This window comes from Pristiophorus japonicus, chromosome 15, assembly GCF_044704955.1.
Source record: "Pristiophorus japonicus isolate sPriJap1 chromosome 15, sPriJap1.hap1, whole genome shotgun sequence".
Lineage (NCBI taxonomy): Eukaryota > Metazoa > Chordata > Chondrichthyes > Pristiophoridae > Pristiophorus > Pristiophorus japonicus.
The window spans coordinates 125,419,352-125,441,894 of record NC_091991.1 but is presented as its reverse complement, the minus strand read 5'-3'; the positions used below and the strand labels follow the sequence as shown (position 1 = coordinate 125,441,894).

The following is a 22,543-nucleotide window of genomic DNA, read 5'->3' as shown; positions in this document are numbered from 1 at the left end:
ACCTCAAAATTAAACTTTGTAGTTGCCTCAACGGTTCAGCTTGTTGAGACATAGTAACCTGGAAGGTCCCAGGTTGAATCTCTTATCTGTGCTGAGTTGGTGTCTCTGAAAGGGCAACAATGTGCTTTAGGTCAGGACAGGATTGGGCTTTGCTCTGGCAGCCACTGTGGTTTAGTAGCTTCCTGAGACTTGCATGTTTAGATTCACACACCAAGTATGATCATATGGGTGAAGCACTGTATCCCAACAAGAAGTTGATACTTTCAGGAGAAAGAAAGAAAATTGTCACAAAAAAGCAAATAACAGTTAAACTTTGTATATGTGCCTTGTAGCAGAGAATGGAACCACTGCTTAGATCTCAAAAGGTAAATCACTACAATCACAATATGGTGGATTATTGCCCTTCATGGCTTTTGTCTCAAATTGGAGAAAAAATATAGCTTTTTTTGACTGCTTAAATATGTGGATTTGTTGCTCATACCTACGCAGAGGAAAATGAATTATAAAAGGGGTGCATGTGTGAGAGGATATGTTCTGGTCAAACTGGTAAGTAATGCTGCATTTTCCTAATGAAGGAAGATTTTGGAAATGACAATTTTAAAATCCAATTGAAATTGCTGGGAGGACTTGTTCAAAATGGTTGAGCAGAATCAACTAGACTATACTTGGGAAATCATTTTTACTCCTTATTAATGTCTCTGTTTGGTAAAGCCCTTTCGCATAAGAAACTAATCTGGTGAGGCTGTGAAGTCTCAATTACATTGCATTCTGAAACGTGACCAATTAGATCAAGAACATGATTCTAATTTTAATTTCACTATTCCAAGTACATCCAATATTAATGACATCTGAAAAAATAAACCCGTATTAATAGAATAAATACCAACTACATAAGTGTGAGCTGGGGTATTTTGGATACTATCAGTACAAATGGAACTGAGCTCTATCCAAGTAAAGCTGAGATGTTTCGGAGCTTTCAACCACAGAAATGAATGGAATTACGACAACTTTTGTGGATGATCAATTACTTCAGCAGGTTTCTGACAGACCTGCATTTCAACATACTTACGAAAGGAAGGCCAAGGAAACACCCATCAGCTCGGCACACTCCTGTGTTGTATGATTCTATGATCACGCCCCATTGTGTTAACAATGCAACCTCATTCAACATATGCCTGCCTCCTTGCAATACTCTATCTCCTGAAAGAGGCGGAAATAAAATCTGTGGCCAGTTTAGGAACATTTCTCTGACTACCTAAGGTAGACATGGGGTGGATCTGAGATCCTGCCCAAGAATGGATATTTGAAAAAGTTAATATGGTGGCAGCATCTGCGCTGACTTTTTATGATGCAATGGTGTATGTAGGTGAAAGCAATTGCTGCTTGGGCAGTGTATTTTACAGTAGCATGGAGATTAACAGTTACAATTTGCTCCCAAACTGTTGCTGACAGACAGAAAGAAGATACTCCCAAATTTAGAAAGAATGTCTTGCAGGAGTATGGAGCTTGCAAGAGAATTGACTGATACTTGATTAAGATAGTCCTTGAAGTTATTTACAGACTTAAAAAAAACCTTGGGACTACAGATCAGTCAAGATAAGATACCATAAAGATGTGAATGTCTGTTGATGCATTGTATGAGGTTTATTGTAAAGGCAAAGTGTGACTCAGCAAAAGAGCTAGTTGTAGTGAATAACACTATCCAGGAATTCTGTACAAGGCACAGATGCGTCAGCTGTTGAGGATGTACTCGCCTAAATGAGGCTAACCAGCTGAAGCCTGGGTGGAAAGCTGCTTTAATAAGGGAACTAATGATTGCAGACAAAAGCCTATATGATTATCGGGTGTTTTGAAGAAAGATACCCAAGTCTATTCTGTGAGCTCCTGATGAATTGAGAGAGTATATTGTGCCGGAACACTCAGTAATGAAGGGCATTATTATACTGGGACAGGATTGTTATTCCTGTTACATTCAGATGTAAGATTCTTGAAAGTATTCACGAAAGTGATCTGGGATTCAGAGTGCTGAAAGTGAGCAAGTTGTCAAATATTCCAGATTTCAGTAAGATACAATGCACCTGCACAGTGCTAGGAACCTTAGGAATACATTAGAAACAAAATGGCTGATGAGGTGGAGCAGTTCCAGGTATGCAGAGCTCAGTATAGCTTTATGTATGCCACTATCAGTCCTCATCACCAAAAGCCAATGGAGAAGCTGAAATGAAAGTATCACTTTCAACCTTATTACATTACAGATCAACTCCAACAGTGCCTACAGGCAAAGGTTAATGAGAAGACCAATTAAACTATGCTTCCAATTTTAGACAAATTCTGAGTGGCAGGTTGGCTAAATACACAATCTTCTGACTGAGATACAAGTCCAACTGCAGCCTTGAGTACAGAATCTAAGCTGACATTTCAGTGTAGTATTGAGGTGCAGCCTTTTTAATGAGGCATTAAATCAAAGCCCTGTCCAGCTGCTCAGGTGGACAAAAAGATCCCATCACTATTTGAAATAAAGCAGGAAATTCTTCTGGTGTTGGCCCAACATCTCTCCCTCAACCAATATAACCAGAAACCGATTATGTGATCATTCATTCAGTTGCTGTTTATAATGAACTTGTGCACAAATTGGTAGCTGCTTTTTCCTACATAACAATACTGACTGTACTTCAAAAGTTATTCATTGTCTGTAAAGTACTTTGGGATATCCTGATATTGAAAGGTGATTCATAAATGCAAGTGTATTCTTTCTCAAGCTGAAATAGCTGCACAAAATAGTGAAGCTTACAAAAAAATCCAGAAGACCAACCAGTGAAATTCAGCTAAAGCCACTTCCAAAATTAGAACTTGACTAAATAATGTCAAGCTTGATGAGTGAAAAGGAAGAAGTCTTGCTTCATAGACAAGTGAACAAATTTGCATTCATATAGTCCCTGTCAAAGCCTTGTGATGTCCCGTGGTGTTTTAGAGCTAATGAATTATTTCTGAAGTGATTCACTGTTGGTATGTTGGCACATGCCACAATCAATTTGTGCACAGCCTGGTCCCAACAACATTAAGTGAGATGAACAACCTGTTATTCTGTGTTTGGTGGTGCTGGTTGAGGGAAGAATGTTGGTCAGGAGAACTCTCTGCTCTTCTTTGAATACTATCATGATTTCTTTTACATTCAACTTAGCAGCTATACAGGGCCTCCTCCTCAAGATGGCACCTCCAACAATGCAGTAATCTCCGTACTGCACATATGTGTTCAAATCATGGAGTAAACCTGCACTCTTGTGCTTCACAGGCAAGAATGCTAACTGAGCTGAACTATATGTTTCAATTCACACTGTATATTTCTTGTTTTAAGTATGAAAATTAAATGAAATGAAAATTAAAGTATCAAACCATCTGACGACTTCATGCACATTAGGCACAGCATGTTTTGGAACATGCAATTGGGGAAGGTTTTCCATCTTTAATGTGACCTACTGCTGCCATGAAAGTCCATTTAAAATAAACAGAAAATACAATGCAGGTCTTGATGACGATAAATAATAAAAAGAATGCTTAAATAATAGCAATGAAACACCAGAAAAGAATTGACTGTTTTCTGCTGCGCCTAAAATTTTGGACCTAGTTTTGCACCTGTTTTGAACCTGCGTAATTGCAGGAAATTTGCAAGTATGGTTCTAGCCAAGGGGTGAAGCCACTATAATGAGCCAAGATGCATTTGAGCACAGGGATCAATAGGCGAGGAAGTTTGAGCATAGTGCAATGTGTGTGTAACATACTTGTGCCCGAGTTTCCTTGATCGGTTTACACTGGGTATTTGGTTTATGCCCTGATTACACATGATCCCTGGGATGAGAGAGTTGTCCTATGAAGAGAGATTGAGTAGAATGGGCCTATATTCTCTAGAGTTTAGAAGAATAAGAAATTATCTCATTGCAATGTATAAAATTCTTAGAGGGCTTGACGGGGTAGATACTGAAAGGCTGTTTCACTGGCTGGAGAGTCCAGAATTAGGGGTCACCGCCTCAGAATAAGGAGTCGGCGATTTAGGACTGAGATGAGGAGAAAATTATTCACTTAGAAGGTTGAGCGTCTTTGGAATTCTCTACCCCAGAGGGCTGTGGATGCTCAGTCGTTAAGTATATTCAAGACTGAGATCGATAGTGTTTTGGACACTAAGTGAATCAAGCATTATGGGGATAGGGTGGGAAAGTGGAGTTGAGGTAGATCAGCCATGATCTTCTAAAATGGCAGAGCTGGCTTGAGGGGCCATATGTGCTGTTCCTATTTATTATATCTCTGGGTGCAAATACACAGGAAATTCCACCCTTCCTCTCATTGCCTTCCCAGTGTTAATGGCTAGGATTGCCACCTCTGGTAGGAACTTTCACAGTTCCCACCTACCTTTCATCGGCTTAAAAAAGAAAAATATGCCCGAAAGTTGCTATTAATTTATAGGATTAGTCACTTCCTTCCAGGTAAACATTACAAATCTTAGGCTGAGGCTTGGACAAACAGAACAAATGTAGTTTTATTTGTTAAATCAGTTCACACCCAAGACAAACATAGGTTGGGATATTCGCAATCATAAAGAAAAAAAAATTGCATTTATAGAGCACCTTTCACGACCACCAGACATCCCAAAGTGCTTTACAGCCAATGAAGTACTTTTGAAGTGTAGTCACTTGTAATGCAAGGCGGCAACCAATTTGCATACAGCAAGCTCCCATAATGGGATAATGATTTGAAGTTTTTTTATTTGCATTGTTGATTTGAGGGGTAAATATATGCACGAACATTTTTGTGTTCTTCTGCGCATGCGCGCCATGGATTCTGCCGCGCATGCGCAGTACGATATATGAGGAAGCCGGAAGTGCAGCCGAACCGCAAGAGCTCCTTCTTGAGCCTAGAGCTGGAGCTGCTTCTCGGGCTTTTGGGTTATCCCCAGCACTTTTGCCTAGAATATCACTGTGATTATCTACACAAACATTTTTATGGCCTTCTGAGAGAGAGGAGATGGGAGTGGGGGGTGGGAGAGACTGGGGCAGAGAGAGAGACAGATAGAGATGGGGGTGGGGTGGGGGGGAGAGACTGGGGCAGAGAGAGAGACTGGTAGAGACAGGGGAGAGATAGGGCAGGAGGGAGAGAGAGCGCTAGATACTGGGGCAGAGAGACTGGGGGAGAGTGGGGAGCGAGAGACTGGGGGGGGGGCGAAGGAAGCATAGGGGGACAGAGAGAGGGGGGGAGGGGGAGAGGGAGAGAGAGAGATTGGGGGAGAGAGAGAGATTGGGGAAGAGAGAGAGATTGGGGAAGAGAGAGAGGGGGGGGATCGGAAGGGAGAGAGTAGGTCAGGAAGTCGGGATGGTGATAAAGAGCACATAGTGGGATGGAGGAAGAATGTGATCTAGGTCTAAAGGGAGGAGGGGTTGAGAGTGAGAATGTGATCTAGATGATAAGATAGTCGCATTCTTCCAACCCCACCTCTTTACACTGCACCATCTCCTTCCCCTACACCTGGTTAATTTCTCGGAAAGCTTGCTGCGTGTGTGGCAAGTGCCATCACTGGAGTAGACTAAATTTGGAAGTCACGACAATGTCATTATTCACTTCATACCCAATAAACTTGTAAAATTCCGTGACCCACACAATGCCTCATCTATGGGAGGGGGGGGTGGTTTATCAGGAACTTGTTGGGGCAGGGGCAAGGTGATGAATCCGTGAGGGAGGAACTTGGGCAGGAGGAGGTGGTCAGAAATCCAGGGGAGTGGGGGGGAGTATGTCAGAAACCTGGGGCGGGGGGCAGTTGAGGAGAAGGTCAGAAACTTGGGCAGGGGTGAAGGTCAGGCACTTGGGTGGTGGGAGCAGGAACTTGTTTGGTGGGATGGGTGGTGGGAACAGGTCTTAACTAGTGAGAGTGAGCCCTGTCTGTTCCAAGTCGGCAGCCAGAATGGTTCGAATTACACTTTGCAAAATCACTGATTACATAGGCAGGGCGGTTCTAATGACACATTCCAGAGAAATTGCTGGGTATGTCTTATGGACGTACTTATTTGTACTACCAAAATGGCTGCCATACTCCATCCTCTGTCTATGATTAGTTCCCTTGGAGGATAAGCCACACCCTGAGGTTAACTGAAATGTGTAACCCATCCCAAGGTCTCACTGACTTTGCAAATTGTAACTCGATCCATCTTGACTTCCTGAAGTGACACAAAGCTCCCCAGAAGACATCAATGGACAGCCAAAGTGCCATAACCTAGTCCAAGTACATGCCTCCCCCAGCCAAAGTGCCTTACCCCAGCGCAAGTGCATCGTCCCCCCTCCCCCATAGATGTGGCATCGTGTATGGATTGTTAACAGGTTTATTGGGTATGAAGTGAATAGTGACAGTTGTGACTTCTGGATATCATCCACTCCAACAATGTCCCTTGTAGGGGTTGGAAAAACATGATGCCCCCTCTCTCTCTCTCCCCCTCGGCCCCACGCCGGCCTGGGGGGAGGTGGGTGGAGGGATGAGTTGGAGCCTCGGGTCCTGCTATTCGGCACCACGTGGAGGGAATGATTCCGGCCGGGAGAGGGGGGAGGAGGGGTGCGGCGGAGCTCGACAGGAGCATATCTATCAAAAAAAAGTGCAGTACAAATAGTTACAGTGGTGTCTTATCCTCCAAGGGGACCAACCTGCAATCAGGTCTTGTGATCGAGGGGACCCAATCAGAGCTTTAGGTGTTACAAATAAACGCGTCTTAAATAGTGGCCAGGGGGATAATTCCCCTGCTCTACGAAACAGTGCCATGGGATCTTTTACGTCCAGCTGAGCGAGCAGACGGGGCCTCGGTTTAATGTCTCATCCGAAAGTCGGCAGTGCAGCACTCCCTCAGCACTGCACCGGAGTGTCAGTCTGGATTTTTTTTGTGCTCAAGTCTCTGAAGTGGGACTTGAACCCACAACCTCCTGACGCAGAGAGTGCTGCTTCCTTTTTAATCCACAGGACATCAGACATTGCATTCACTAACCCACACCAGTGCACCACATGTGAATGCCTGGTGTGCATGTGCCGGGCTGTGTGTGAAATCTCGCGAGAGCTGGCTGGCGAGCGGCTGCGTGGTCGGTTGGCCGTGTATGCTGAGCCGGAGCCGCTGCTGTCGGGGTGACTTAGAATGACCACGCTCGCTAACCGACTGTGACTCCCGCTGGCAGCCGACGCCACACTCGGCTTTTTGTTTTTTTTTCCCAAAACATTTTTTTTTTTCCCCCGCTCGTTCGTCGTGGAACCGAGGTAAGCGGCTGGCTGGGTGCGTGCGGCGCCGGCAGCAGGCCGGTGCGCGGATGACGCCAGCGCCAGGCTTTGCAGTCACCGACAGCTGGCAGGCCGGCGGCGGCTCAGGCGCCTGCGCGGCGGGGGGCGGGGGCTGGCGCTGATTGACGTGAGCAGCGGCCACTCAGGAGTGTGGTCTCGTCAGCCTGATTGGTCACCATTACCCAATCAGGGGGGCTGGACCTTGAGCAGGGAGGCTGAAGTCACAAACAGTCGCTGATTGGCCGAATGTTTGGCCCCAGTCGCTGTGTGTTGACAATTTTATATAGATTGCTGCCGGCTCGGATTTCGAGTGTGAATAGCAATGTTTGTAGAGGAGCATTTTCTGTAGTTTTGTATTTCCAAACATGAAGCTGCTCGGTTAGGCGTGCAGAATAGCAGGGAGTTTGCGCAGCAGTATTTTTCAACAACACAATCCGCGTCAGTTATATTCTACTCCGCACCTTTCCGCACGGATTGCAAAACGTCAGTTGGGGGAAAATGTGCAACAGTATGTCCACCCGGTATCAGCCGTGAGATGCTCCATTTGTAACGGGTACAGTATCTGTTGTACGATAGAAAGTATCGGGCCGGGGGTGGTTACAATGCTGCGTCTTTCTGTGTGATCACGATGGCAGCTGCTATCCCCCGGTTCTCCAACGTACTTTGTTTCATTGAAGCAGAACGTGCTGACGGGAGCACGGCACATCAGCTTTCTTCACCCTCCATCACAAGTCAAGCCCCGGGGGAAAATATGTGGTGGGTTCCAGTAAAATCCTTCTGCAGTGCCCCACCGAGTTCTCGGCCAAAATTGTGCCCTTTTGCTTGTCACACACGTTGCAGTTGTGACTTTGCTGTCGTTAACCAAGTGGAAGTTTCCTGTGCAGCATCATAGTGCTCTGTCTTCTCATTTTTGGGAGATCAGGGACGGGATGGGGGCGAGGGTAACGGCCCCTCTTCACCTTTAATATCTCCTGGCTATCTTCAGAGTTATCAGTCCCACACAAACACTTCAAATGAGTAAGTGAGCAGTAGTATTAGTTAAAAACTGCCAGTGCTGATTGGGAACCATCTTTACCACTGCGTGATAGCTAGTCCAGTAACATAACCACTACACTATCATAGAAATTTACAGCACAGAAGGAGGCCATTCAATCCATCATGTCTGCTGGCCAGCCTAATCCCACTTTCCAGCTCTTGGTTCGTAGCCTTGTAGGTTACAGCACTTCAAGTGCATAATCCAAGTACTTTTTAAATGCTATGAGGGTTTCTGCCTCTACCACCCTTTCAGGCAGTGAGTTCCAGACCCCTAACACCCACTGGGTGAAAGTTTTTTTTCCTCAAATCCCCTCTAAACCACTTATCATTTACTTTAAAAATATGCCCCCTGGTTATTGACCCCTCTGCTAAGGGAAATAGGTCCTTGCTAACCACTCTATCTAGGCCCCTCATAATTTTATACGCCTCAATTAGGTCTCCCCTCAGCTTCCTCTGTTCCAAAGAAAACAACACCAGCTTATCCAATCTTTCCTCATAGCTAAAATTCTCTAGTCCAGGCAACATCCTCGTAAATCTCATCTATACCCTCTAGTGCAACCTAGTTGTGGCCTAACTAATGTTTTATACAGTTCAAGCATAACTTCCCTGCTCTTGTATTCTATGCCTCGGCTAATAAAGGCAAGTATCCCGTATGCCTTTTTAACCACCTTATCTTTATTATCAACCACATGGCCAATTTTTGTAACATCTGCAAAGTTCTTCATATCCCCTACATTTAAGTCTAAATCATTGATGTATTTCACGAAAGCAAGGGACCTAGTATTAAACCCTGTGGAACCCCATTGGAAATAGCCATCCAGTCACAAAAACACTCAACCATTACTCTTTGCTTCCTACCTTTGAGCCAATTTTGGATCTAACTTGCCATTTTGCCTTGGATCCCATGGGCTTTTACTTTCATGACCAGTCTGCAATATGGGACCTTATTAAAAGCCTTGCTAAAATCCATATAGACTACATCAAATGCACTACCCTCATCGACCCTCCTTGTTACTTCCTCAAAAAAATTCAATCGTTAGTCAGACACGACCTTCCCGTAACAAATCCATGCTGACTGTCCTTGATTAATCCATGTCTTTCTAAATGAAGATTTATCTTGTGTCTCAGAATTATTTTCATTCATTTTCCCAACACCGAGGTTAGGCTGACTGGCCTATATTTACTCGGTCTATCCCTTTCTCCAACAGTACAATGTTAGCAGTCCTCTGGCACCATGCCTACAGCCAGAGGATTGGAAAATGATGATCAAAGCCTCTGCTATTTCTTTTGCTTCTCTTTTAACAGCCTGCGATACATTTCATCTGGGCCTAGGGATTTAACCACTTTCAAAGATGCTAAACCCCTTAATACTTTCTCTCTCACTATGTTTATTTTATCTAATATTTCACAATCCTCCCTAATTGCAATGTCTGCATCGTCCCTCTCTTTTGTGAAAACAGATGCAAAGTATTCATTAAGAACCTCCACACACAGGTGACCTTAATGGTCCCTAATAGACCCTACTCTTTAGTTATCCTCTTGCTCTTAATGTATTTATAAAACATCTTTGGGTTTTCCTTGATTTTACTTGCCAATATTTTTTCATGCCCTCTTTCCTCGTACAATATGAATCTTCTATGAATCAATATATATGAACATTAGAATTCAAAGCTAAGAGTTAACCATGTGGGGCTAGACTCCTATAGAGGCCAAACTGGGTGGCACGTTTCCTTCCCTAACAGACTATGGCCCGGATTTTGCAGAGCCGATGATGGTCTATGCACGGTGTACGCTGTCGCATGCCTTGTAAATGGCACCGCAAGTTCCGGGTTTCCTCACACTACACATGCGCGAAAACCCAGAACTTGCAATCTGTCAAAGCTCGCCATGACAGGTCTACCACATCGACCCAAAAATCACTTTTGCCCAACTACTGCTCAGCAAATGCCCACAAAACTCTTACGCCTGGTAAAACCTGGTAAGTGTTAATTTTTTTTTAAAATTCATCCACAAACAAAATTAATCAATGAACATTTTGGCCCAGATTAAAATGTTTAAAATTATTATTTTTTTAATTAAATTTTTATTGTAAATGCTTCATTAAAGGGACTTTTAATTATATTTGAAAATGGTAACATTCATTTATTATTCCTGTTGTGTAAATTATTTATTTATTTGGGGATTCTTCATATGCCTATGGGGATTCTGTTCATAAATGTAATCCCCCATGAGCATATGAGGAATCCTCCTTTCTGATTATAGGACCTGGCCCATGTGATCCCAGGGACACTTCAGAACCGATGCGCCCCTGGGATCTGTGGGCCTTTATGCAAGTGTAATCCTGCAGGCCCAGGAGCCAGCAGATAGGTTTGGATATTTTTACCAGGTCGCAGGCGTACTTCGGAGGTACGCCTCTGACCATAAGTTCTGGCCCATTAGTGAACCAGTTGGGTTTTTACAACAATCTTCATGGTCATCAATACCAATCTTTTTTTTTAACTGAATTCAAATTTTCAAACTGCCATGGTGGGATTCAAACTCGTGCACTTTAAACTATCCGTGCAGGCCTCTGGATTACAAGCTCTGCAACACGACCACTACACTATAAATCTTCTCCTTATCCTCTTTAGTAAGGGTAGGAAGAAGGGTAGGAAGCCGTGGACAATGCAAGTTATATTAGAAGTTATGTGCATCATAAACAATGTTGCTGTTTGTAAGTATTAATTACAATAGAATGTTTTAAAATTTGATTGTTTAAAGTGGAAAGAAAGGTTGGGGTGTGTTCAGATGTTGTTCCCCACAGCCCCCTCACAAAATGCGTATAACATTATTTACTATCTTTCTTTCCGTTGACAAGTTATTTCAGCCTCATAGAGACTTGGGTTTTTCTCTTCGTCTCTTTCCAGAGTTGGTCTGATGATAGAGGCTACAGGCATTGGCCCTTGTACACCAGGAGTGGTTTCATTGACCTCAATGAGTCTGATTAATTCAGACTGCCCTCGGGACGTATCTGGAACTGAATGTGTTAGGGAAGTATTACCACCGAAGTACCACTGCATGCTGGGCAGCAGAGGCCTTTCTGGAAGGGGAAGATTTTGGATTGCTGTCTTGGCCATTCAACAACTATATTCTGGCTATTGGTTAAGCAAGATCCCATAGAAGTTACCTATTTGTCTTTCTTTTAAATGAGGGTGACTTAAATGCACAATACATTATTGCAGTGTGTTATGGGGAGTTTGTATTCCTTTTCAGCTGTGAATGACAGACATCGTGTCCTCCACTGTACTTAGTGAAATACAACTTCGCTTACTCTGTCACGATGACATAGATACAGTGAAGCAGCTCTGTGGTGACTGGTTCCCAATAGAGTGAGTATTACTAGTATTTAAATTTCTTTCCTCCCTATCCATTCTTCAGAGTAAGGTTTATGGCCTTCTCTAATTAATTCTTTTATGGAATCGCACACTTATTGCATACCAATACTGTCCCCTCTCTTGATCCTGGTTTGTTGTTCTGGTCATAGTTTAATAGGCAAGATTTAATTTCAAGCCTTGTTTCAGGATAAGCTAATTTTATTATGAAGCTGGATTGGCTCGGATTACAAATCATAAAGTTAAAAGTGGTGTTGGAAATATCAGCAGAATAATTGCAATAGAAATTAACCTGCATTTGGTGCTGCTTTTGTGTTACAGTTACAACATCAGCATAGGGAGCTATTTGATAGAACTTGTAGAAAGAAGATTGATCTTGTCTTCTGCTTTGAACAGGTACCCAGATTCATGGTACCGGGACATCACTTCCAACAAGAAATTCTTTTCCTTGGCAGCCACATATAAATGTGGCATTGTGGGAATGATAGTGGCTGAAATAAAAAGTCGAGCAAAGGTACATAAAGAGGTATGTCTTCACAACACATTCCACTTCAAATGCAAGACCTCTTGAGAGATTAAGACTATTGGTGCTTTTATTAAAACAAAAACTGTTTACTGACAATGCAGTGCAGAATACACTTAACACAAGAATAATTTACTGTAAGTAATGCAATGCATAGCCTGGTCTCATCTGTTAAAGATCCTTTGTGGCTCAGTTGGTAGCCCCGTCACCTCTGAGTCAGAGGGTTGTGGGTTCAAGTTTAATCTAGGCAGACACTCCAGTGCAGGACTGACAGAACTCTGCACTGTTGAAGGTGCCGTCTTCCAGATGAGACGTTAAACCGAGGCCCTGTCTGCTCTCTCGGGTGGATGTAAAAGATCCCATGGCACTATTTTGAAGAAGAGCAGGGGAGTTATCCCTGGTGTCCTGGCCAATATTTATCCCTCAATCAACATCACTAAAACAGATTATCTCGTCAGTATCACATTGTTTGTGGGAGCTTGCTGCAGCGTTTCCTACAATACAACAGTGATTACATTTCAAAAGTACTTAATTGGCTGTAGAGCGCTTTGGGACGTCTAGTGGCCATGAAAGGCGCTATATAAATACAAGTCCTATGACTGTTAACTCGCAGTTGCTTATTGCAACAATGCTAAATAAATAAGAATTATTTTTGTTTGAGGGCAACTGCAACATTTATATATTTATTAAATAATGCAAATAGCAATAAAAGAGTTGAAGGCACTTCAATCCGCTAATAAATGAAGACAACTTAAAGGCAAGATTGAATGGTTTTTATTTGCAGTAAAATGACTACTATAATATAAGTTGAAAAAAAAAAGGCCTGCAGTGATTTCCAAACCTTAGAAGCGATGCATGTTACAAAGCACTGTATATCCCATTGGATTCTTTGTCCTATTTCAGTTTTTTTGGGGTACCAAAGTAGCAAGTTACAAAGACAGCAATAATTGATTTCTTTGGACTAGAATTTCCCCTGGGATCGCCCAGTTACTGCCCGTTTTTGCCAAAAGGCAAGTTATCGCCCGTTTTACTCCCGATTATCGCCGGCGGTAATTTCGGACTACGATTACCACCGGTGTTGCTGCATATCGCCCGCCCATGTTTCCCACCCAAAAATCGATCAAAATTCCCCTGCAGTGCAAATTTCCACAAAAGTGTTTTTATCGCTCGGGATCGAAACCGCCCATTTTTTTAGGTACTTGCCTTATTTGGGGCCCAGCGTTATGCCTCCATTTTGTTTTTTTTCTCTGAGGAAACGGCTGCGTTTTTAGTATATCTTTCACTCCCAATGTATATTGAAGGAGGACAAGAAGAAACAGGAGCATTTGATGAGAAACAAATGACAGTCAGTCAGCCCAGCAATCTCGAGGCCTCATAGAAAATATTGCAACTAAGGTTTAAATTTCTGGCTTCAAATTGTTTCCTGCCTCTTGTTTGAAAGCACTGCAAAATAAAACGAGTATTATTACCCTGAAATCTTACAGAACCCTCCCTTGCTTTTGCAAGGTTCCCAACTGTTGCCATTCACTCACAATTCAGGGAACATTAGTGTCTCAATCAGGAAAATTCTATTGCTTCAAAATATTTCCTCTCAATTTTCAGGGGTTCAGCTGACTAAATTTTATTCTATTTTTAAAATATGCCCTTAATAAAGATGAGTTACTACCATGCACTCCCCCCCCCCCCCCCCACTTTTTATATTCTGAAAATGTTGAATCTTGCTGGAGTATGACCACGTGGGTACAGTGAACCATCTACTGCCTCAACCAAGAGGACATTCTGATGTGTAAGCCTGGATAGTCAATGTTGACAGGCTATTTGAGTATTGGTGGCTGGGGAGAGTCACTGGACACGAGTTGAAGTCTTGACAAATTGTTAAATCACTGCAGATTTAACAAATGACAATCGCCCCCTGATCCTTGGCCCTGACCACCTCCTCCTCCCACTATCAATACCCCTGGCCCTGCCCACGTCGGGACTAGTACGTCGTGCAGCAGCAGAACACCTCGAGCGCGACTGCTGAGGGGGGGGAGGGGGTGGGTGACAACGGCAACGCTATGTGTAGGGGCTCTGGAGAAGTTGGAGACCCATCTTCAAAGTCGGAAGAAACTAGTTCCTCCCAACGATCAGGTGCTGTCACCATTGGTGGTATGGCACCTTTGAGTGCAGTGCCATATCCCACAACCGTCGATTGCCGCATAGCATTGGCATTGATAGTCTTGAGTATTCTCCCTCACCACGGCAATCAGCTCCGCCATGTCCTCCGATTGACGGGCTGCTAAAGCTGCGATGTTTGTGGACAACCCAGCAATGGCCTGGAGCAGTTCTCAACTCAAGTTGATGCTGATCCTGGAATGTCCCACCATGTCCAGGCTCACATCTGCCTGTCTCGCAGCATTCCCATCTTGCCGGATCAGCCATCACAGATTCAACATGGGGGTCGGTGTGCGCCGCTGCATGCTGCGTGGTCCAGCTTCCTCAGAGCAGAATCCAGGAAAGTTGGATTCCGACGAGGAACCGGTGGCTGCAGGTAGAAAGGACCCTTGAAGTCCCGCCACCCCTCCCTCACTCCTGCACCACCACCGTGACACAGTTTTGAGGAGTGTTCTCCTCCTGCTCCTGCAGCACCATCTCTTCCACCACCATCTCTTCATTCCTTATTCCCTCCAATGACTCCTCTCTGGGAGGGACAGGCGGCTCCACCTGCGCAAGTTTAAAAACACAACATTAGTGGTTGGCGACAGGGGAGGGGACAGAGGTAACATGAGAGCAATTCACTTTGCGCAGGCTTATGTGGAGAACAAGCATATATTACCGAGAATCATTATATGAAACTATATAAGCAAAGTAGACAGAAACTACATGACATAACAAAACTTAAGCCCCAAACAGTTTGCTTTCCAAGTGGCAGTGTGAGATCAACCAAAAAATCATGTCAGAACGAACAAGATTTCATGCTCCCAGTATTACATTACATTCTACATTATATTGCCATAAGATTGAATTACATGACAGCAGTACAGTCCAGGGATTTTGCAGACTCGCCCTCCAGGAGAACTGGTTCGACATCAACACGCGTGCCAGTGCGATCATACGCTCCCGTTCCTCTAGGTCTAGTTCCTCTAAGGGAATAGTCTTCGGTGGACCTCCGCCTGTTTTGCGGAGCACTGCCCTATTGCCAACTAATTTTTTCTGCAAAGGTGACAATTATGTGTCAACTAGTTTCAAAGCTATTAATATGGAACGCACACATATATACATACACATACACATATATATGTATATGTACACATCCCCAATTAACCATCACCAGTCTTTTCATCAACGAGCACACCATTTAAGTTCTGTTAGCACACAAGTGTTGCATGATGAACACATGAAAATACAGAGCACTAACACAATGAGATCGATGATGGGTAATAAAAAATGTCACCAAGCTTTACAACATAATAAAACGTGACACTACTTAAGAGTAATTCGTCACTGCATGATAAAAGTTATTACTTATTCTCGCAGACCCAGCGATGTCATTCCCCCGTTTGCGGCACTGATTCGGCCCCCGTATCATGGGTCTGATGGACAACACCGCCTCAGCGATCTCTCATCATAACTGCTGATACACATTTGGTGCAGGTTTTCCTCGCCCACCCCATGTTAGTTGATCCCAGCGGGCCTCCACTTCATGGACCAATGATTCCTGGGCTTCTTCGGAGAAATGAATGGCCCTCTTTCCACCTACCTCCCTCTCCACTTCCATGGCTTGATTTTCCATCTTATTTATACTGATTTATAGATTTATACATCGACCTTATTCAACAGCTCCTCTCTCTCTCATTGACCCACCTCTGCACTTTCAAATGTCCAGCACTCTGTGTTCTCTGCGCATATGCAGGGTCACCTTTGACCCCAAAATCACGGAAGACTGCCCGCACATGCACAGAGAAGAAAAAACGAGCGTTTTCCAGGGGTGCTGCTTGCCTTTAGTAAGGCAAGCAGATCGCCGACTTTTAGGCCCTTCGCCACCGCCCGCTCCCACCGACACTCCACCACCGAAAATCGCGGGAGCGCATAGCAGCGGTATTCCAGCAGTTCAAAAGACACAACCGCTGGAATACCGCTAAGAAACCAGCAGCAGCGATCCCAGGGGAAATTCTAGCCCTCTGTGTTTTAATGTAGTTACTGGAGCACATTGAAGAGCTACTCTGATGGCTCAGTGGGTAATTACACTGTGTGTGGCACTGAGCTATACAGAGCAGGGAGCCCAGGTCTGATCGGCTGATCTCGGTCTGGGCAGTGGGGGAACGAGTCAGCAGAAAGTGGAGGAAAAATCAGCAGCTTTCCCACTCCTGATTAGCACTCCGTAATTCTTGCTGGAAGTTCACATGTATCATTAGGTGAGGGCAGGATCAGACGTGTTGTGGCAAAATAGCTGATGATGCTTTCTGTCCAGATCACAAAATGAAGAATGACCATTGAGCAAGGTTCCACAGTTACTCGCTGGTTAAATATGCTAAGTCATTAGCAGGGCAAAATGTTAGCTTCTAATGCATTGTACCGCATGCTTTCGTTGACTATGAAGTGAGAAGGTAGGAAAAGGATGATTTTTGCTTGGTCGCTTGCACTTTTATATTTCATTAAGAGACAACATTTTAAAATTGGAGAACTAATTTTAAAAAAAATCTACATCTTCCAAAAGCAAAACTGAGCAAAATTCTTGCATTTTAAAAAAAAACCTGGCAATGTGAAGCAAAAGCAGGACATCATAAAATACACAGCAGGTCAGGCAGCATCTATTGTGATGGGGACTGATGTGTGTATTTCCGACGCCTGCCTTTGTTCTGAGCAAAACTCTTGTGTCTCTAAAGATATTGAACAGGGTATGTAATAAATTGCTAATCAAGATTTAGTTCATCATCATCAATAATCTGCTACAATTGAATAATTTCCTCTCTTCCTATTGTTGCTCACAGGATGGAGATATTCTGGCCTCTAGTTTTCCTATAGAGACGCAAGTTGCTTACATTTTAAGTCTAGGAGTTGTAAAAGAATTCAGAAAACATGGAATAGGTAAGTGTATTCACTTGTCATTTTATTTCTAGTGTAAGACATTGTTGAGTATACTATGTTTATGAAGATTGAGGCCACTGCCTGTACTTGACGGATTTTAAGTAGGTCTGTAGGGATCATTGGCTGGTTGATGTCAAAGTTTGTAAAGGTTGAAAAAAAAAATAATTTTGAAAAATTATGTTGGTTTTAAATGTTTTTTAATTTTAATCTAACCTAAGGTATTAAGTTTATTAAAAAATTATTAAATGTAAGTGGCCATGTTATATAAAAATATTTTCTTTCAGTAAAGCTTGAAAGGACTCACTACTAAAATGTCGTGTCCATTTGTCTGTAATTGTAAATAATAACTGACATAATAGCCCATTCACCCGAATTATATTTGATTTAAAAAAATAAGTTGACAGAATTCAGTTTGACTCTGGTTTGCTGCATGGAAGTAAGTGAAAATGAGATGGCAATGATTCAACCAGTATCCCAAATTCACTAATGCAGTTTGTTTCTCTTGATTCCCTTAATATTCAAACATCTATCGATCTCTGTTTTGAATATACTCCGACTGAGCATCTACAGGCTTCTGGGATAGAGAATTCCAAAGATTCACCACCCTCTGAGTGAAGAAATTTCTCCTCGTTTCAATCATAAATGGCCGACCCCTTATTCTGAGACTGCGACCCCTGGTTCTAGACTCCCCAGCCAGGGGAAACATCCTCCCTGCATCTACCCTGTTAAGCCCTGTAAGGATTTAGTATGTTTCAATGAGACCACTTCTCATTCTTCTAAACTCTAGAGAATATCGGCCAAGTCTACTCACTCTCTCCTCATAGGGCAATTCCCACCCGCACCCCCCACCCCCCCCCCAATCCCAGGAATCAGTCTGGTAATCACTCCCTCTATGGGAAGTCTATCCTTCCTTAGGTAATGAGACCAAAAGTGTACATGATACTCCAGGTGTGGTCTCACCAGAGACCTTTATAACTGTAGTAAGACATCTTAATTCTTATACTCAAATCCTCTTTTTAATAAAGGCCAACATACCATTTTCTTTTTTAATTGCTTGCTGTACCTGCATGTTAACTTTCAGTGATTCATGTACAAAGACACCCAGGTCCCTCTAACCACCAACATTTCCCAATCTCTCCCCATTTAAAAAAAAATACTGTTTTCTATTTTTCCTAACAAAGTGGATAACTTCACATTTTTCCACAGTATATTCCATTTGCCATGTTCTTGCCCACTCATTTAGCCTGTCTATATCCCCTTGAAGTCTATTTTCATTCTCGTAACTTACATTCCCACCTAGTTTTGTAACATCAGTAAACTTGGATATATTACATTTGGTCCCCTCATCCAAATCATTGATATAGATTGTGAATAGCTGGGGCTCAAGCACTGATCCTTGCTAGTTACCACTAGTTATAGCCTGCCAACCCAAAAATTACCCATTTATTCATACACTCTGTTTGCTGACTGTTAACCAATCCTCAATCCATGCTAGTATATTACCCCCAATCCCATGAGCCCTAACTTTGTTTAATAACCTCTTGTGTGTCACCTTATCAAATGACTTCTGAAAATCCAAATGCACCACATCCAGTAAAATCCTTCCGCAATGCCAGACCAACTTCACGGCAACATTGTGCTTTTTACTTGCCTCTCACTTTTCAGTTATGACTTTGCTGTCCTTAACCAGCTGAGAATTTTCCTCCACAGCCCCAATGTGCTCTTATCATATTTCTTTTGGGGTGGGGTGTGGTATAAGGGCTCCTCTTCACCTGAAATAATATCTGCTGGCTTCCTTCAGAGGTACCCCTCCCACGCAAATGCCCCAAATGATTAAATGAGCGGTAGTGTTAGTTTAAAACTGAAAGTACTGATTGGGAACAAGCTTTACCACTCCCTGCAAGTGATTGTAAAGGGCAGACATTAAAGAAAAAGGGGAAAATAAGCAAGAGTTCAGCACTTTAGTATGGGGTACAAAACGTTGGTGTGCCAACCTGTTGCACCGGTATATAATAGGATGCATCACATGATTCTCAGCAAGCAAGCTACTAACCTTAATTTATCCTTAACTAATTCATATCAAAGTTATCGGTGCTAATTTAAAAAGTATTTTTACAAATAGAATAATGTGTTCTTTTCTGCTCTGAACATTTGAGGAATAATAAGGCAGAGTGATGGCACTGAAAGCTGGAGCTTATAGTGGCATGGATGTGGGGTCAAATCCCCTTCCTGGTTTGAGGAGAAGGTGCTAAGTAGAGAGAGCAGTGTCTCCCAGCAAGGGAAGGGAAAAATCAGAAGAGCGGTGCCTCTTGGCAGCCTCTTTCGATAGAAACCTAACACAAGACTCCTTTCTGAATTTGGCTAAATAATAGTAAACCAAGAGTATTGGTCAGTGGCAGGAGTTTTAATTGGATATCTATGACCAATGAAATACCTCGTGGATCAGTTAAAGAACCTTCACAATACTGGTCACGATCTTTAAATTTAGTTTGATATGGGGATTAAAAGTAGAGTGCCTAAGTTAACATAAGTTGTGTGAAAAAACAATGCAGTTTGAGGAAGGGGATATGTTATGTAATGATGTGTGTATCGTCCCAGTACCTTAAATGCATTGTAAGTACTATGCCACACCACAGAGGGCGCTGCGGTGGGAAACCCTGGTAGTATCTGTAATAAAGGCTATATAAGGTTGACCACCACACCTGGGAGGCACTCTGGAGCTGAACAATAAAGGACGAAGGTCACAGCAGTTAGACTTACACCAGACCGTGTGGAGTCAGTGATTTGTGTGCTACATACACCACAGGATACATTTCAGAGGCTTAATTGGGTGAAGACTTTGGCATTCAACTCTGAAATACTAAAATAGCAAATAAGATTACAAAGTAAAGGGAATTTCTTAAATAAAGTACATCAGAAAAAAAATCTGTTTAATAGTTGACAAAATGTTCTCGGTGCCATCATAGTGTATGAGAGCAGGTGCAAATGAAATTATGGGTATTTAAATGGATGTGTGTCCAAAGAAGTGACAATGACACTCTAAAGCTTTAGTGAGACCACTGCTGGTATATTTTGTACAATTTGTACATTGTGGTTAAGGGGGTGAATTTCCATAAAAACAGCACCATTTTTTCTAGGGTTTTTATGGCTCTTTCCCCCCAAGTTACAGCGGACGAGTGAGAGAACCCCCATGGAAATTCACCTCCATAGTACTAACGAAAAGACATAGAGGCAGTAGAAATGATTCAGAGAAAGACATCAAAGATAACTTCAGGTTTTATATTATGAAGCATTGAAGAGTGGTTAGGTAAGCTGAATCCTTTCCTGTTATTTGGGGAAGAAGACATAAAATAATGCACTTAAAATAATGGAGAGTATAATGAAGATGTATTATGTGCAAAACTAAGAGAAAGAATTAGTGAACATGATTACAAGTTGCTTTATAAATTATTGAGTAACTTCTTCGAGATTAACATTGTTGCCGCATATGAAAGACTAAGTACAATAAATGCAAGTTCTATCAGGGCATTCAAAAGGTTAATTCCTGTTCCGTCACGGCATTCAAAAGGTTAATTCTCTATCAAGGTTGAGAGGAGATTTGATAGAGGTGTTCAAAATCATGAGGGGTCTAGACAGAGTAGATAGAGAGTAACTGTTTCCATTGGCAAAAGGGTCGAGAACCAGAAGACACAGATTTAAGGTGATTGGCAAAAGAACTAAAGGCGACATAAGGAAAAACATTTTTATGCAGCAAGTGGTTAGGATCTGGAATGCACTGCCTGAAAGGGTGGTAGAGGTGGACTCAAGTCATGGCTTTCTTAAGGGAATGGGATAAGTACCTGAAGGAAAAAATATGCAGGACTACAGGGAAAGGGCTGGGGAGTGTGACTAGCTGAAGTGCTCTTGTAGAGAGTTGGCATGGGCTCGATGAGCCGAATGGCCTCCTTCTGTGCTGTAACCATTCTAAAGGGGGATTGAACAGTTTTTTCACCCAGAGGGCAGTGGGGGTCTGGAATGCACTGCCTGAAAGGGTGGTAAAGGCAGAAAATCTCATCACATTTACAAAGTACTTGCATATGCACTTGAAGTAGATATGCACCAGAGAGAATGAGGAACGTAAAGAAATCAGTATAAGTAAAGACATAGGGCCCAAGTTTCCACATGATTCGCGCCTGATTTTTAGGAGCAACTGGTGGAGAACGGACTATTTTAGAAATCGCAATTCTCCACATTTTTTTTTCTGCAGTTCTAGTCAGGTAGAACAGTTCTAGTTTAGAACAGAATGTTTTCTTCAAAAGGGGGCGTGTCCGGCCACTGACGCCTGATTTGAAAATTTCCACAGTGAAAATGTACTCCAAACTAAAGTAGAATGGAGCCAGTGAAGATTTTTGTAGAACTGAAAAAACCTGTTCTACACATTAAAAAATCAGGCGCAGGTTACAAATTAGGCGTCCAGAACGACGGGGGGGGGGGAGGGAACTCATTAAATTCGACAATAAATCCTTATTTATACTTCTACAAATATTATACAAATAAATTCAACCTGAATAAACATTTATAAGCAAAGAAAAGATTAAATAAACCATCTTCCTACCTGTGTGAAAGTGCTTCAGCCAGGGAGAATTCTGCAGCCGTTCGTGTCGCTGGGAGGGAGGGAGAGGGAGGGAGGGAGAGAGCGGGGGCGGGGGGGAAGAGAGAGAGAGCGGGGGGGGGGAAGAGAGAGAGAGCGGGGGGGAGGGGCGGGGGGAGCGGGTATCGGGTGGGGGGGGAGCGGGTGTCGGGTCTCGGGTCGGGAGCGAGTGTCTGGTCGGCGGGGGTGGGGGGAGCGGGTGTCGGGTCGGGTCTGGTCGGCGGGGGGGGGGGGGGGGGGACGGGTATCGGGTCTGGTCGGTGGGGGGGGGGAGCGGGTGTCTGGTCAGCGGGGGGGGGGGGGGGGGGGAAGCGGGTGTCTGGTCGGTGGGGGGGGGGAGCGGGTGTCTGGTCGGCGGGGGGGGGGGGGGGGGGAGCGGGTGTCGGGTCGCGGGGGGGGGAGCGGGTGTCTGGTCGGCGGGGGGGGGGGGGGGGACGGGTATCGGGTCTGGTCGGTGGGGGGGGGGAGCGGGTGTCTGGTCAGCGGGGGGGGGGGGGGGGGGGGGGAAGCGGGTGTCTGGTCGGTGGGGGGGGGGAGCGGGTGTCTGGTCGGCGGGGGGGGGGGGGGGGGGGAGCGGGTGTCGGGTCGCGGGGGGGGGAGCGGGTGTCGGGTCGGGGGGG

At 43.8% G+C, this 22,543-nt stretch overlaps 1 protein-coding gene across 3 annotated transcripts in view; it reads left to right on the top strand.

Annotated features, from left to right (window-relative positions):
* The first annotated feature begins 7,095 nt into the window (after nucleotides 1–7,095).
* naa60 (N-alpha-acetyltransferase 60, NatF catalytic subunit) overlaps nucleotides 7,096–22,543 on the top strand; it is a 30,545-nt gene continuing 15,097 nt past the window's right edge. The window contains exons 1-4 of one of the 3 annotated variants that reach the window (XM_070856705.1): nucleotides 7,096–7,276; nucleotides 11,585–11,700; nucleotides 12,100–12,229; nucleotides 17,197–17,293. In XM_070856705.1, the coding sequence (XP_070712806.1) occupies nucleotides 11,591–11,700; nucleotides 12,100–12,229; nucleotides 17,197–17,293 (337 nt within the window). In that variant the 5' untranslated portion in view covers nucleotides 7,096–7,276; nucleotides 11,585–11,590. Of the gene's footprint in view, nucleotides 7,277–7,516; nucleotides 7,851–11,584; nucleotides 11,701–12,099; nucleotides 12,230–17,196; nucleotides 17,294–22,543 lie in introns of those variants that run through there. The other 2 variants (XM_070856706.1, XM_070856707.1) reach the window with 2 other exon arrangements.